Here is a 12,750-nt window from a genome sequence, read left to right as displayed (position 1 = left end):
ATTCTTTTGGTAAATCCAATGGCTACATAGGAGGCTAGTTTATTGCACCTTTTTTATTTCAATCAGGGTAGCATATATAGTTAGAAACTTTTGGTACTTACGAAACAAATCTTTTTTTGGCTTGCATTTTGTTATTTACTTTTTTCTAACTCTTAAAAATGTGACTTTGTATTTGGAATTGATTACCATAATTTCAATGAGGTGTGTCTTTCTCTTACGTTTATTTTGATGCACTATTTTATTTGGTGAAATCAAATGGTAGGTGTATGAAGCTAGATAGAAAGTTAATTGAATATGTATAAATATTAAAAAAATATAATCAAAAGACGGCGTGTAAAATGTAAGCCGTAATATGTAGACTAATTACAACGTGTAGATCATGTCGTAAATAGTAATCTGAAACGTGCAAGCAAGATTGTCATTTATGGTGTGTTTTTGTTTATATTTACGGCTTACGTACATTGCACGCCGTGATAGGTATAGAACTTTCATGGCATGCGCTTCAACGGCACATAGCGGCACACCATAAATATCAATTTACGGCATGCAACGCACGCCGTGAAAGCTCCATTTTCGTGTAGTGTACCTATACTCACATATTAATTTCACCCATTGACACATATATTAATTAATTTTCTTAATCATAAATTGGGAATTTACTACTTGAAGTATGATACCTGTCACAATACTGGTACAAGTCCTAAGGAAAGGTAATTAAATTAATTTGTTGCCTTAATTAACTAATTATATTTATGTATTTGTGTGTATATATATATGTATAGGCTTATTTACTAGTTTGCCCTCTTGACAGGACCGCCCCCGGATTCCACCCTGAAACCCGGAGAGGTCCTGCGGGAATCCAAATTCAAGGAAAATCCTACCGAAAATTCGGCAGAACCTCCCCTGAAAATGGACTAACCTAGAAATTCTAATACCTGTTAAAAAGCACTTCTAAACTGCAACCACCTCTACCACAACCAAAATAGGGTCTCAGACCCAACAATTTCACAGAAATCCAACTTAAAATTGTAAATCAGTTATCAGAGCGTCTATTCTATTACAAGGAATTTCTACAAAAAAATTTGAATGGCGCCTACAGGGTTCGACTTGGGAAATGGATGTAACTGCCTCGACGTGATTGGCGCGACCGCTCTTTGCAATTTAAGATGTCTAGCTTTGATCCTCCGCTGGATCGTCTCTGTTCTTAGGGTTATTGCCAATTTCTGGATCGGAGCTCGGAGGTGGTCGGAATCGACAAAATGGCCGGCGGCGTGACTAGCTTTCTCGGCGAGTTGCTGCGCACAGGGGCGGCGGGCTAGCGAGGGGAGGCACGGAGGAGGACGGCCGGCTCACGGGGGTCACGCCGGTGATCTCGTGCCGCCGGGAAAATGGCCGGAGGCTGTTCTCCGATGAGGGTGTCGCGCGCGCACAGAGGAAGAGAGAGAAGAGAGTCTGCGGGGGAAGGAGAGAGAGTAGGCTCGGGGGGAGGGGTGGTCGGCGCCTGGGGGGAAGCTCGCCGGAGCCAGAGGCCGGCAAGGTGGCCGGCGAAATTGAGCAGTGGTGGCTGGGTGATGGCGCAGGGGAGAGGGTGCGGGGGAAGAGGAAAAACAGGGAGAGAGAGAGTGCGGGGAGAGAGAGATATAAAGGAGAGAGAGAGTGTTCTAGAGAGAGAGAGAAATTTCTAGAAAATCTGATTTTTAAACCCCAATTTGTCATTTTACGAAATTGCCCCTCGCTTTAAACGCCCATAACTTTCAAACCGTAACTCAGATCTACGCGTGCTACGTGTCTCTATGAAATCGTGGGCTCGAAACCTTTCCAACGGACCCAAAGTCAAAATCGAAATCTCATTTATTTTAAAAGTCAACTTTGGGTCAAACCCCAAATTAAAACAAAAATAAAAATTTAATTCAAAGCCCTTTTTATTTTCCAATAAATCTCAAAATTCTTTAAAATACAAATCAACATTCTTTAAAGACCTCTTAAAAAAACATATTTAAATAAAAATTTAAATTTCTAGGGAAAATTTGGGTCGGGTCGTTACACCTCTGAAAGTAACTTCAAATCTCACTTTACCCCTAATGTTTATTTTGTATCACATTACCCCCTGAAATTAATTATCGTGTATCACTTTGCCCACTTTTTATTTTTATAAACTTTAAAAATTAATTAAAAATAGCTCCGAACTCAAAAAAATACACGAAAAATTTCTACGGACTCGTCTTGACTAGTTCTAATTTACTATGAGGTCGATTTACCAATTTGCTCTCTGAGAGTTTCCAGAAAATTTGGGAAGTCCAAATTTATTTCTAGAAAATTAAAATAAATTTTCTCTATTAAAATTCTAAAATTTCCGTAACGTCTTACATGAATTCTGAAAAATATTTTTAAAAATTACCAAAAACCTGTTTTATAGAATTCTTCGGGGACTTTATAGAAATTCTAGAATTTTTCTAAAATTTATTTTATAGAGAAAAATTTATTTTCCTCCAAGACCGAGAGGTTTTTTGGGTAGCAAGTATTCACAAGAAAGCTCGTTCCATATTGCGTCTTCATTTTTATTTTTAGTGCTATTTTTGGAAGGTTTAAGCGCAGAGATCACCAGTTCGATCCTTGATGGGCGCTAGTGTTTTTGTTGTTCCTTTTTAATTAGTCTTGTTGTTCCCAAAAAAAAAAACTAGAAAATCTAGGGAAAACGATGAACAAAGGAGTTAATTGTAACAAATTAAAACTGCGTGCGTTCTAGTTATTTGACTACAGTATGTACTACTAGTGATTCAAAATGAAGAGTAGTACTACTGGATATATGGACTTAATTAATTAGCTTAATTTCATTTGAAGTGTGCATGTGCATGTGGCTGATGATCACCATTTGTCACTGCAGCTCCAGCAGGCTGTTGAGAAGCGTGAGACGACGACGTTGAAGCAGCAGCAGCAGCAGCAGCATTGGGGATAGCGGATGAATCCTTCAAGTACCCGAAAAAGCCGCCATGGTGATGGTGATGGTGATGATGGCCAACATGAAAAGCAGCAAAAGTCCCTGCCGAGCCATAGTGATCTCCCATTGCCCTCTTCATCATCATCAAATTAGCTGCACTAGGCTCGCTCCTAATGGATCCCCTCTCCCCCTCCATCTCCCGGTGGCGGTGGAGATACACCGTCAGGGGCTCGATGTAGTCGTCGAACCCCAACTTGCTCATGGCCCACAGCACGTCCTCCGCCGTGATGGTCTTGCGCTGCTCCTTTTGGCAACGCTCGTTGGCCTCCCCTGTGATGAAGCTGATGTACTCCGACACGCACTCCTGGATCGTCTCCTTCGCGTCGTCTGAGATTTTCGCATGCGCCGGTAGGATCCTCCTCATGATTCTGATCACATTGGCAATTGGCATGAACCGGTCTTGCTCTCGCACAGTGCATTCGCTCTCGACATCACCATTAGTAGTCGTCCAGTGGTTGTTGTTGTTGTTGTTGTTCACAACAATATTGGTGTTCTTGCCCATGCCATTCTGATTCATCTCCGACAGCCGCATGTAATTGATCTCCGATAGCTTCAACCCTTCTACAAATTAATTAGCATAGATATTAAAGCTAGCAAATGAGAGAGATCGAGAGAGAGAGAGAATATAGCATGCATTCAAGTGACTAAATGGCTGTAAATTGTGCTTTGTATGCAGAGAAGAAGGAAGAGTGCATGTATATAGTGTGGGCCCGGGCATTTGGAGAATGCATGCATGTATATGCATGGTTGCCACTTGTTTGAAGTGGAGTCAAAGATGCATGAAAGAAGGTTGCCACTTGTAAATACTGTTCTAACTTCTAACAGGTTTCATCGATCATCACCCATTTTCATCTTTTTGCTCCATTCACGCATCCTCCTCCATCAATCAAAAGGAAATTAAAGAGAAAATTAAGATTACAAATGAAGAGCACAACAATATATAATATTAGATCAAGAAATTTATAATATTAAACCCTACTATTTATGGTGATCTGAAACAACCTACCCTGCATATCTACACAATATATATATATATTGTGTAGCTAGTATTGATCAGATCTCCCAGAAAATTAAGAGTTAGTAAAACTTTAAAAGAGGTAGACTGCTTTATTTTTCCCTTAAGGCTGGGAAAATTAATCAAAATTAATATATATGACATATATATATGTGTGTGTATGTGTGTGTGTGTGTTATTCTTCATAAGAGATTTAAAGGAAGATACATCTACATGCAAGCTTTAAAAATAGTGTATAACATATTAATACGTACTATGATTCCTACCTGTGAAAAAAAGTAATCAAAAGCCCTTTCAGAAATCTTATATATATACAAAATCAAAGAAGAATGTAAGAAATGTGCATATGCTACAGATCAATGCACTACTTGTACATATATATATATAGAAGAGAAATTTAAATATAGGCATATATATACAGTTTACCAGTTCCAGAGTTTGCGTTTGGTGTCTTTTGGTAGCCATGAAAACCTCCCCGTTCCATCCTCTCTCCAAAAAGTAGCAGAGAGTCTCTCTGGCTTTCTATCAAATGTTTTGGTTGATTTTAAAGTGAAGTTACAACTTAAGTATACGGGTCTTTCTACAATGCAGTGCAGTGTGTTTTTTACAAGTCAGGTGGTAGTCACGTGAGGGAGAGAAATTGATCAATTAAATAATATGTATAACGTTCTAAATACCACATTATGTAACTCCTTAAATAGAAATGAATTTTCTTTTGCAGAGAAGAGAAAAGATATAGACTACAAAAATGACAATAAAACAGACACAATTTATGGTTGCCTTTATGCATGCGATCATGAATTAAAAGTCATTTAAAATTACAAGGCTCTTCAAATTTTCTTTTATTTAATTCCTTTTTGTGGTTTTGGGACTTGAAAATTGGGAAGGAGGACTGCCTCTCTGCCTGGGTTGTTGAATATATAAATGGATCGACCAATGGGCTAGCTAGTACTTCAGTCACGCCCGAGTTCGGCTTTAACTCAGCAAACAGGAGTTGCGATATTCGCACATGTGGTAGTTTCCAAAGATTTTCTAGCTACTCAGACATTAGCGCGCATAGATATTTAAAGCTAGCAAATGAGAGAGAGAGAGAGAGAGAGAGAATATATCTTGCATTCAATTGACAAAATGGCTGTAAATTGTGCTGTGTGTGCAGAGAAGAAGGAAGAGTGCATGTATATAGTGTGGGCCCGGGATGTGGAGAATGCATGCATATATATGCATGGTTGCCACATGTTTGAAGTGGAGTCAAAGATGCATGAAAGAAGGTTGCCACTTGTAAACACTGTTTCTAACTTCTAACAGGTTTCAATGTTTCATCATATATATATATATATATATATCACCCATTTTCATCTTTTTGCTCCATTCACGCATCTTCCTCAATCAATCAAAAGGAAATTAAAGAGAAAATAAAGATTACAAATGAAGAGCACAACAATAAAAATATAATATTAGATCAAGAAATTTATAATATTAAACCCTTAGCCACCTTTAGCTATGATTTTTTGTGAGTTTTCTTCCTCTCCTCGTGGACTTCAAAACCCATATAAGCATGCTTTTTATTTAATTTTTAATTTGGTATTTTGAAAGTTGATGGTTTTGGGTTTTGGGGCCATTGTGGGCTTGCCGGACTGGTTGGTTTCTGTGGTTATTTTTTGGGGTCATTCTTGACCCCTTATGACCTCTAGGTTTGACCCCAACCCGAAAATGTGAGAAATTATGGAATATGGGTGAAATTGGAAATTGAACCACCTCTTTGGGTTGCGATTGCGTGCGATTGTTATGATCAGCGAGTGACTACTTTTAAACCCTTTTTAGACCAAGAATAAGTGTATGGTTGAAGGTGTTCGGAGGACTTGGAATGTGAATCGAACTGTGATCGAAAACTTTATTCGACATTGAAGTGACACTACAAGAAAAAACGGTTTGGGAGAGGAACGAAATTCGTCGCCCAAAGTAGAGTTTCGTCGCCCAAACGTTTGGGCGACGAAATGAGTTCGTCGAGCGTTTGGATGCCCAAAAGGTGACGCCCAAGAGTTTGGGCGACGAACCCGTAAATTTCATCGCCCAAAGACACCTAGGGCAATGGATTTTTTTCGTCTCCTAAAACATAAAAGTCGTTGCCCAAAGCATGTTTAGGCGACGGACAATTTCGTCACCCAAAGAATGTTTTGGGTGACGAATAAAGGCGTTCGTCGCCTAAACACGATTTGGGAGAGGAATAACTAATTTCCTCGCTGGAACGTGCTTTGGGCGACGAACTTGAAGGTTTGAGCGACGAACTTACTTATTCATCGCCCAAAGAATGTTTAAGCGACGGACAATTTCGTCGCCCAAACACGCTTTGGGCGAGGAATAAGTAGGTTCGTCGTCCAAAGTATATTTAGGCGACGAAATTGGCCGTCGCCCAAACATATTTTGGGCGAGGAATAAGGAGGTTCGTCGCCTAAATATATTTTATTTAAAAATTTTTTTTTATTTAAATTATATATTTGAATTTAATATTTAAAAGAAAAATCTTTATTCAAAAACTATATAAAACAAAATTAATAAATTTATATATCCAAAATATCCATACAAAGTAGAAACAATTTAATTAATACTGTATGCAAATATAATTAATACATACATACAAATAACTAATGGCCCCCTAAGTCAGTACCATCATCGACACCAGTGGAGGAGTCTGGCATGCACTGGTCAATGTTGGGCGGCAGCACAAACCCAGGTACAATCCTGGCCAACTAGCCAAATATCTGCTGCACCTTACTCGTCTGCTTCGCATATGCCGCTCTCGATTCTTCTAGCTGACCCTTCAACAGCTGCACTTCAGTGGACAGGTTAACTAATTCTGCAGATGGCTGAGATGAAGACCCGGCGCTGAGATTACGAACCCGACCCGCTCCCATTCCGCGTATCTCCCTACCACGCCTAACACCCAGTGTCTCCGTCATAATACGAAGACCGGCATCGCGATCGGGGACTGAGATCGACTCTAATGGAGTGTCCGGATGGTACTGGCTGGCCACCTCGTCCAAATAACTCGCCTGCTTGGCAAGCATCTCAGCCTTCAAAATATTATACACAAGTTAGGAATTAGGAAATCAAATACAAATATTAAAAATTGTGAAATAAAACTAAAATATAAAAAACTAACGTGCTTCGCCTTGCCTTTGTCGTTGCCGGGTCGGGCATAAACATCTCCGTAGTTGTCGAGCTCCGGAAATTGCGAACCAGCCTAAAAAAGAATGTAATGTTGACAAAAACTCAAACAATACTAAGGAATATATATATTAAATTAAATAATAGCGCACCTGACGATACGACTCCACCCGGTATGAGAAGGGCATGGAACCACCATGATGATCAATCCTTGCGGGCGCTTTCCGGTTCTTAAGATTGGCATTCGACTTCCTCTGTTAAATATTAAGCAAATTGTAAATGCACATATTAGTGCATACACAATAAAGGAATAACATAAGAAAAAATAATTTTGAAGTCTTAAAATGATATAACATACCAAAAATTCCGGACTCTGAAAATGAGTGCACAACCACTACCACTGATCAAGCCGAGATGCCATCTCCGGAGGAGGGCTGGCCAATGCCTCAGCTGCCGATCCAAACATGTTATATTCTCTGTGCAGCTTGTGCTTCCATTGTGTGTAAACTTTTCTCAATAGCTTCTCCATATACCTAGCTACATCCGGATCCTCCATCCGAATGTCATAGTTTACCTGAAAAAAATGCAATTATCAAATTGTTAGGAATGATCAAATTAATCATTTTGTATTAATCGAAATATACTCACAGAAATGGAGCCCATAATGCTTCTCTTGATGGCGTCATCAACCTTTTCCCAACTGGGGAAAAGCATGGGGCATTCACCACGGATAATCGATCCGACAAAGGAAGCGAAAGTACTATGGACCTCCTTGCTCGGTCGTAGGTGATCTTGCTCAAGAACGATTCGAATCCTCTCGTTCGTCGTGCGAGTGATTCGGGACGTCTTCAACCCTCTACTTATCCCCCTCGTGGTTTTGGTACCTAGAAAAGCAAATATAACATATTAATTTCACAGTAATCTTATAACATCTAAATAAAATTAAACATAAACACAAGTGCTGTGAAAACATTTTTCTTACTCTCTGATGATAAGGCAGTACGAGTGGATGATGCAACATTATCATATGCACCATAACGATGACCACGTCGGGCCCTCCATGTCAACTGAATCGCAGACCCAGTACTGGATGAGAGATCTGGGGCTATTGCCGAGGTCGATTCGCCCTGGGCTATGAGGTCAGGCTGTACTGCAGGAGCGGGCTGTGCTGCAGGGGTGGGCTGGGCTGCAGCGGCAGACATCGATGCTGAAGTGGACCTCCGAGATCCACCCCTGTTCGAGATCAAACTCATCTGCACAATTCAATAAATATTTATGTTTGTAAAAAAGAAAACTAAAGTAATAACTTACTAATCTAAATCATCATTATCACTTACTAATATGAATTACCATTATCAATTACTAATCTGAATCACCACTAAAAATACTCATTTCATCATCATATTCATCATCGATACCATCAACATCATCATCTTCATCTTCATCTTCATCTTCATCATCATCATCATCTTCATCATCATCGATGAAATCATTAACATCAATTCGAGAAAGTGGCCCAAGATCAATTGATAAGGCATCGATCTCAATTGGAGGAACGTCATGTATCTCGACTTGTTGTATGATAACATCATTGTTGTATGGATTGGGTATGGTCGAAGATGAATCCTCTTGATAGGCCACGTCATCCTGATTTTCTTTTTCCGGAATATCCCATATATTTCGATTCTGAATCATCTGAGCTACTTTCCAACCCACACCCGCCTTAGGATCATCCAGATAACATACTGGTTTTGCCATTGTGGCAAGAATAAATGGATCATTCTTATACCATCGAGTGTTTGTGTTCATAGATATTAAGTCGTAATCGAGTTTAATACTGTTGTTCCTATTCGGGTCTGTATTAAACCAATGACACTTAAATAACACAACGTGAAAGCGATGCGAGTACAAGACTTGATGTACACTCGTCAGCTTGCCGTAGAAATCAATCGTGCCAGTCTCCAAGTTCTCTACACAAACCCCGCTATTTTGAGTGCTCAAGATGGCATCTCGTTCTACAGTTAAAAATTTAACTCTATTCACATTACATCCGGAAAACGTTTCAACCCATTGAATGCCACTCGCCAAACTCATTAACTCCTTGTATAATGGCAAATTATCATCAGTCAGCTTTTCTATCTGTTAAAAGACAATGGAATTAATATATTACAAAAAACTTACAAACACATGAACGAACTGATCATTATTGTCAGTAATCACTTACATGTTCCTTAAACCATTTAGGAAACAATTCCCGATGCTTTTTCTCTACACGTTCCATTTCCCATCTTGGATAGTCGCGCTTCATTAGTTCCTCATGCTCAATGCGTAAAGAGTCAACTTCTTCGCAATTGTTGAGTATGAACCAATGAGCCACCTCCATATCGTGTTTCGAGAATTCAACAGCTGATTTAGGGGCTTCGCCAAATGGTCCTGTAATTTGAGAAAAGACAGAAAGTGTCTCATTTTTTTCACCACCGTCGTCGTTGCATTGGGGGCGATTGTATGACATCTCAACACTGCTGAGATACATTGCACAGTACGTGATGGATTCATTTGCAATGTATGCCTCTGCTATGGAGCCTTCGGGGCGTGCCCGGTTTCGGATGTACCTTTTGTAATTACCCAACATTCTGCAAATGTAAGTACATAGTGAGAAAACTTTTATGAGTAACATAGAGCTGAACTTAGAGAATAGTAATGAAAAAGTTTAGAAATTGTTACCTTTCTATTGGGTACATCGACCGATAACTGACCGGCCCAGCAAGAATTGCCTCTTGCGGTAAATGTATCATCAAATGAATCATTATATCAAATGAATCATTATATCAAAAAAGGCCGGTGGAAATATTTGTTCAAATTTGCATAGGATGTACACAATCTCATCTTTCAATTTTGACATGTCTGACACACGCAACGTCTTAGCGCAGATATGCTGAAAGAACCTCGACAACCCAACAATCGGTTCAAGTACATCTTCGGGCAAAAAATTTCGAATACCCACCGGAAGCAGACGTTGCAATAAAATATGACAATCATGACTTTTCAAGCCCAAAATTTTTCCAGAGTCGATTTTCACATTTCGAGAGATATTGGCAGCGTATCCATCTGGAAATTTGACCGATGCAAGAAACTTTAAGAATTCTTTCTTATCCCTAGGCTTCACGGTATAAAATGGATGTTTCTTTATCATTTTATCACCGTTCTTCGTTAACCACAAATGTTTCCTGATGCCCATTTCTTGCAAATCTTGTCGAGCCTTAATTGTGTCCTTTGATTTTCCTTCAATGCTCAAAATTGTCCCCACCAAACTTTCGCACACGTTCTTCTCAATATGCATTACATCGAGATTGTGCCTGATTTTCAACTTGGACCAATACTCCAACTCGAAGAATATCGACTTGTTCGTCCAATTTAGATGTGCAGGTGACCTTGGCATATTTCGTTCTTTGTTAGAGGGATGTTTACCAATCCGGCCAAATTCTAAGTTATTCAACTGCCTCAAGATGTCATCACCAGATAATTCTTTAGGTTTCACGGCCATCTCCTTTTTTCCATCAAAGGCCTCCTTACTGTGACGCCATTTATGATCCCCCAGCAACCATCTTTGGTGGCCCATATAACATACTTTACCACTGTGCCAACCGGAAGTTATATCTTTATTACAAGTAGGACATGCCATATAACCCTTGGTGCTCCAGCCTGATAGATTCTCATAAGCTGGGAAATCATTTATTGTCCACATGACTGCCGCACGCAAGGAAAGCATTGTTTCGGTGGACTTATCATATGTCGGCACACCATTTTGCCACAATTCTTTCAGCTCATCAATTAATGGCCGCAAATATACATCGATCTCCTTGCCAGGGGATTGCGGTCCTGGAATTAATAGCGTGATAATTGTGAATTTTTTTTTCATGCATTTCCAGGGAGGCAAATTATAAGGAACCACGACCACTGGCCAAGTGCTGTGAGATGTGCTCATATTTTCGAATGGATTAAATCTATCAGTAGCAAGTCCTAATCTGACATTTCGTGGATCTGCTGCAAAATCCGGATATATCTTGTCAAATTCTTTCCATGCGCTTCCGTCTGCAGGATGTCTCATCACATCATCCTCAACCCGCTTATCTTTGTGCCACCTCATGTCACTTGCAGTATGTGTCGACATGTACAATCGTTGCAACCTTGGCTTAAGTGGGAAATAACGCAACACCTTTTGCGGAATCTGTTTCTTTCTCTCTACAGACTTGTTCTTATATCTCGGTTCATTGCACACAGGGCATTTATCCTTCCCTTGGTGTTCTTTGTAAAACAATACACAATCATTCTTGCATGCATGAATCTTTTCATATCCCAAACTGAGATCTTTCAACACCTTATTCGCAAGATAATGGGTTTCAGGTATATGATTATTCTTTGGAAGCATTCGTTTCAAAATCCCCATCAACTGATCATAGCTTCGATTCGAATGTTGATTAAGTACTTTCCAATGCATTAACTCCACAACAGCAGTTAGCACTGAGAACTCTTCACAACCAGAGTACAATTCCCGCTGAGCTTGTTTCAACAATCTCTCGTACTTATCAAACTCTTCTCTTTGGACTTCGGGCAACCCATCATCTTCATCCATATTATCGCTCTCTGTGTCATCCTGACTGACTTCGTGATCAAGCGATGCATATGGATAAGCATCGTTTATTATGCCCATCACTTGGTCATTATCATCACCAACAGATTCAGTAGGCTGCAGAATTGTTCGAGCATCCGAGGAAGTCGAAGCATAAACTCTCGGTTCACCATGATAATACCATGTCGTATAGTTGTGTGACATCTCATATTTCACCAAATGAATTCTGACTTCACGCACTGTCTTCCATAAAGAGTTGTTACAATTCCGGCACGGACACCTTATATTATTCTGAGCATTGACATGTTCATGTGCAACTTGGATAAATGACTCGATCCCATACAAATATTCATCACTAACACGATTCGTATTACGTATCCACTGTCGGTCCATATGCATGTTTCCATATTACACGACAATTAGAAAACGATGCGTCACCTTTCTTCGTCTCCTTATGCCTCCGGTAAGGGCCCTATCTCATTTGAGAATGCACATATGTGTCGTGGTTGGCTCACACGACGTAGTTTCGATCTGGGAAAATTTTGGCAGCATCTCCCTTTGGTTCTCCAAGTGCACGACGTAGATATTTAAAACAAATATCTAGTATGCACTCGAAGAACACATAAGGAGATGTTGCCGAAATTTTCTCAGATCAAAACCACATCACATGAACCGCTAACCACAACACATAATTGTGCACTCCCAAACTGTCCATGAGTAATTTGGACAATTCAAGAATCATATTGGAGCGCAGTCACGCCCAGCGCCCATGCGCGCGTCCAATAGACTCTCGAACGGGTCTAAGGTGAATTTAAGTTTAGTGTACAAAGTTATCCACTGATAACTTCACACGACTAGTTGAATGTACAAAGTTATCGACTGATAACTTCGCACAAGCGCTTCGTGCCACATGACCTAACACAGTACTCGAGGAGTGCTGGA

At 39.9% G+C, this 12,750-nt stretch overlaps 1 protein-coding gene and 1 pseudogene across 1 annotated transcript; both read right to left on the bottom strand.

Moving 5' to 3' along the window:
* Nucleotides 1-2,831: 2,831 nt before the first annotated feature.
* Nucleotides 2,832-4,497, bottom strand: LOC147299347 (nuclear transcription factor Y subunit B-6 pseudogene; annotated as a pseudogene).
* A 4,527-nt stretch (nucleotides 4,498-9,024) lies between these two features.
* Nucleotides 9,025-11,286, bottom strand: LOC147299346 (uncharacterized). Its single transcript, XM_086230215.1, has 4 exons — nucleotides 10,055-11,286; nucleotides 9,403-9,811; nucleotides 9,088-9,317; nucleotides 9,025-9,034 (listed from the first exon to the last, which is right to left on the bottom strand). The coding sequence occupies exons 1-4, from the start codon at nucleotides 11,284-11,286 to the stop codon at nucleotides 9,025-9,027; spliced, it is 1,881 nt and encodes a 626-aa protein (XP_086086341.1).
* Nucleotides 11,287-12,750: the final 1,464 nt, after the last annotated feature.

The sequence above is a fragment of the Dryas octopetala genome, chromosome 1 (genome assembly GCF_963921425.1).
Source record: "Dryas octopetala chromosome 1, drDryOcto1.1, whole genome shotgun sequence".
Taxonomy (NCBI): Eukaryota; Viridiplantae; Streptophyta; class Magnoliopsida; order Rosales; family Rosaceae; genus Dryas; species Dryas octopetala.
Note: the sequence above shows the minus strand (reverse complement) of the source record. Positions and strands in the feature narration are given on the sequence as shown.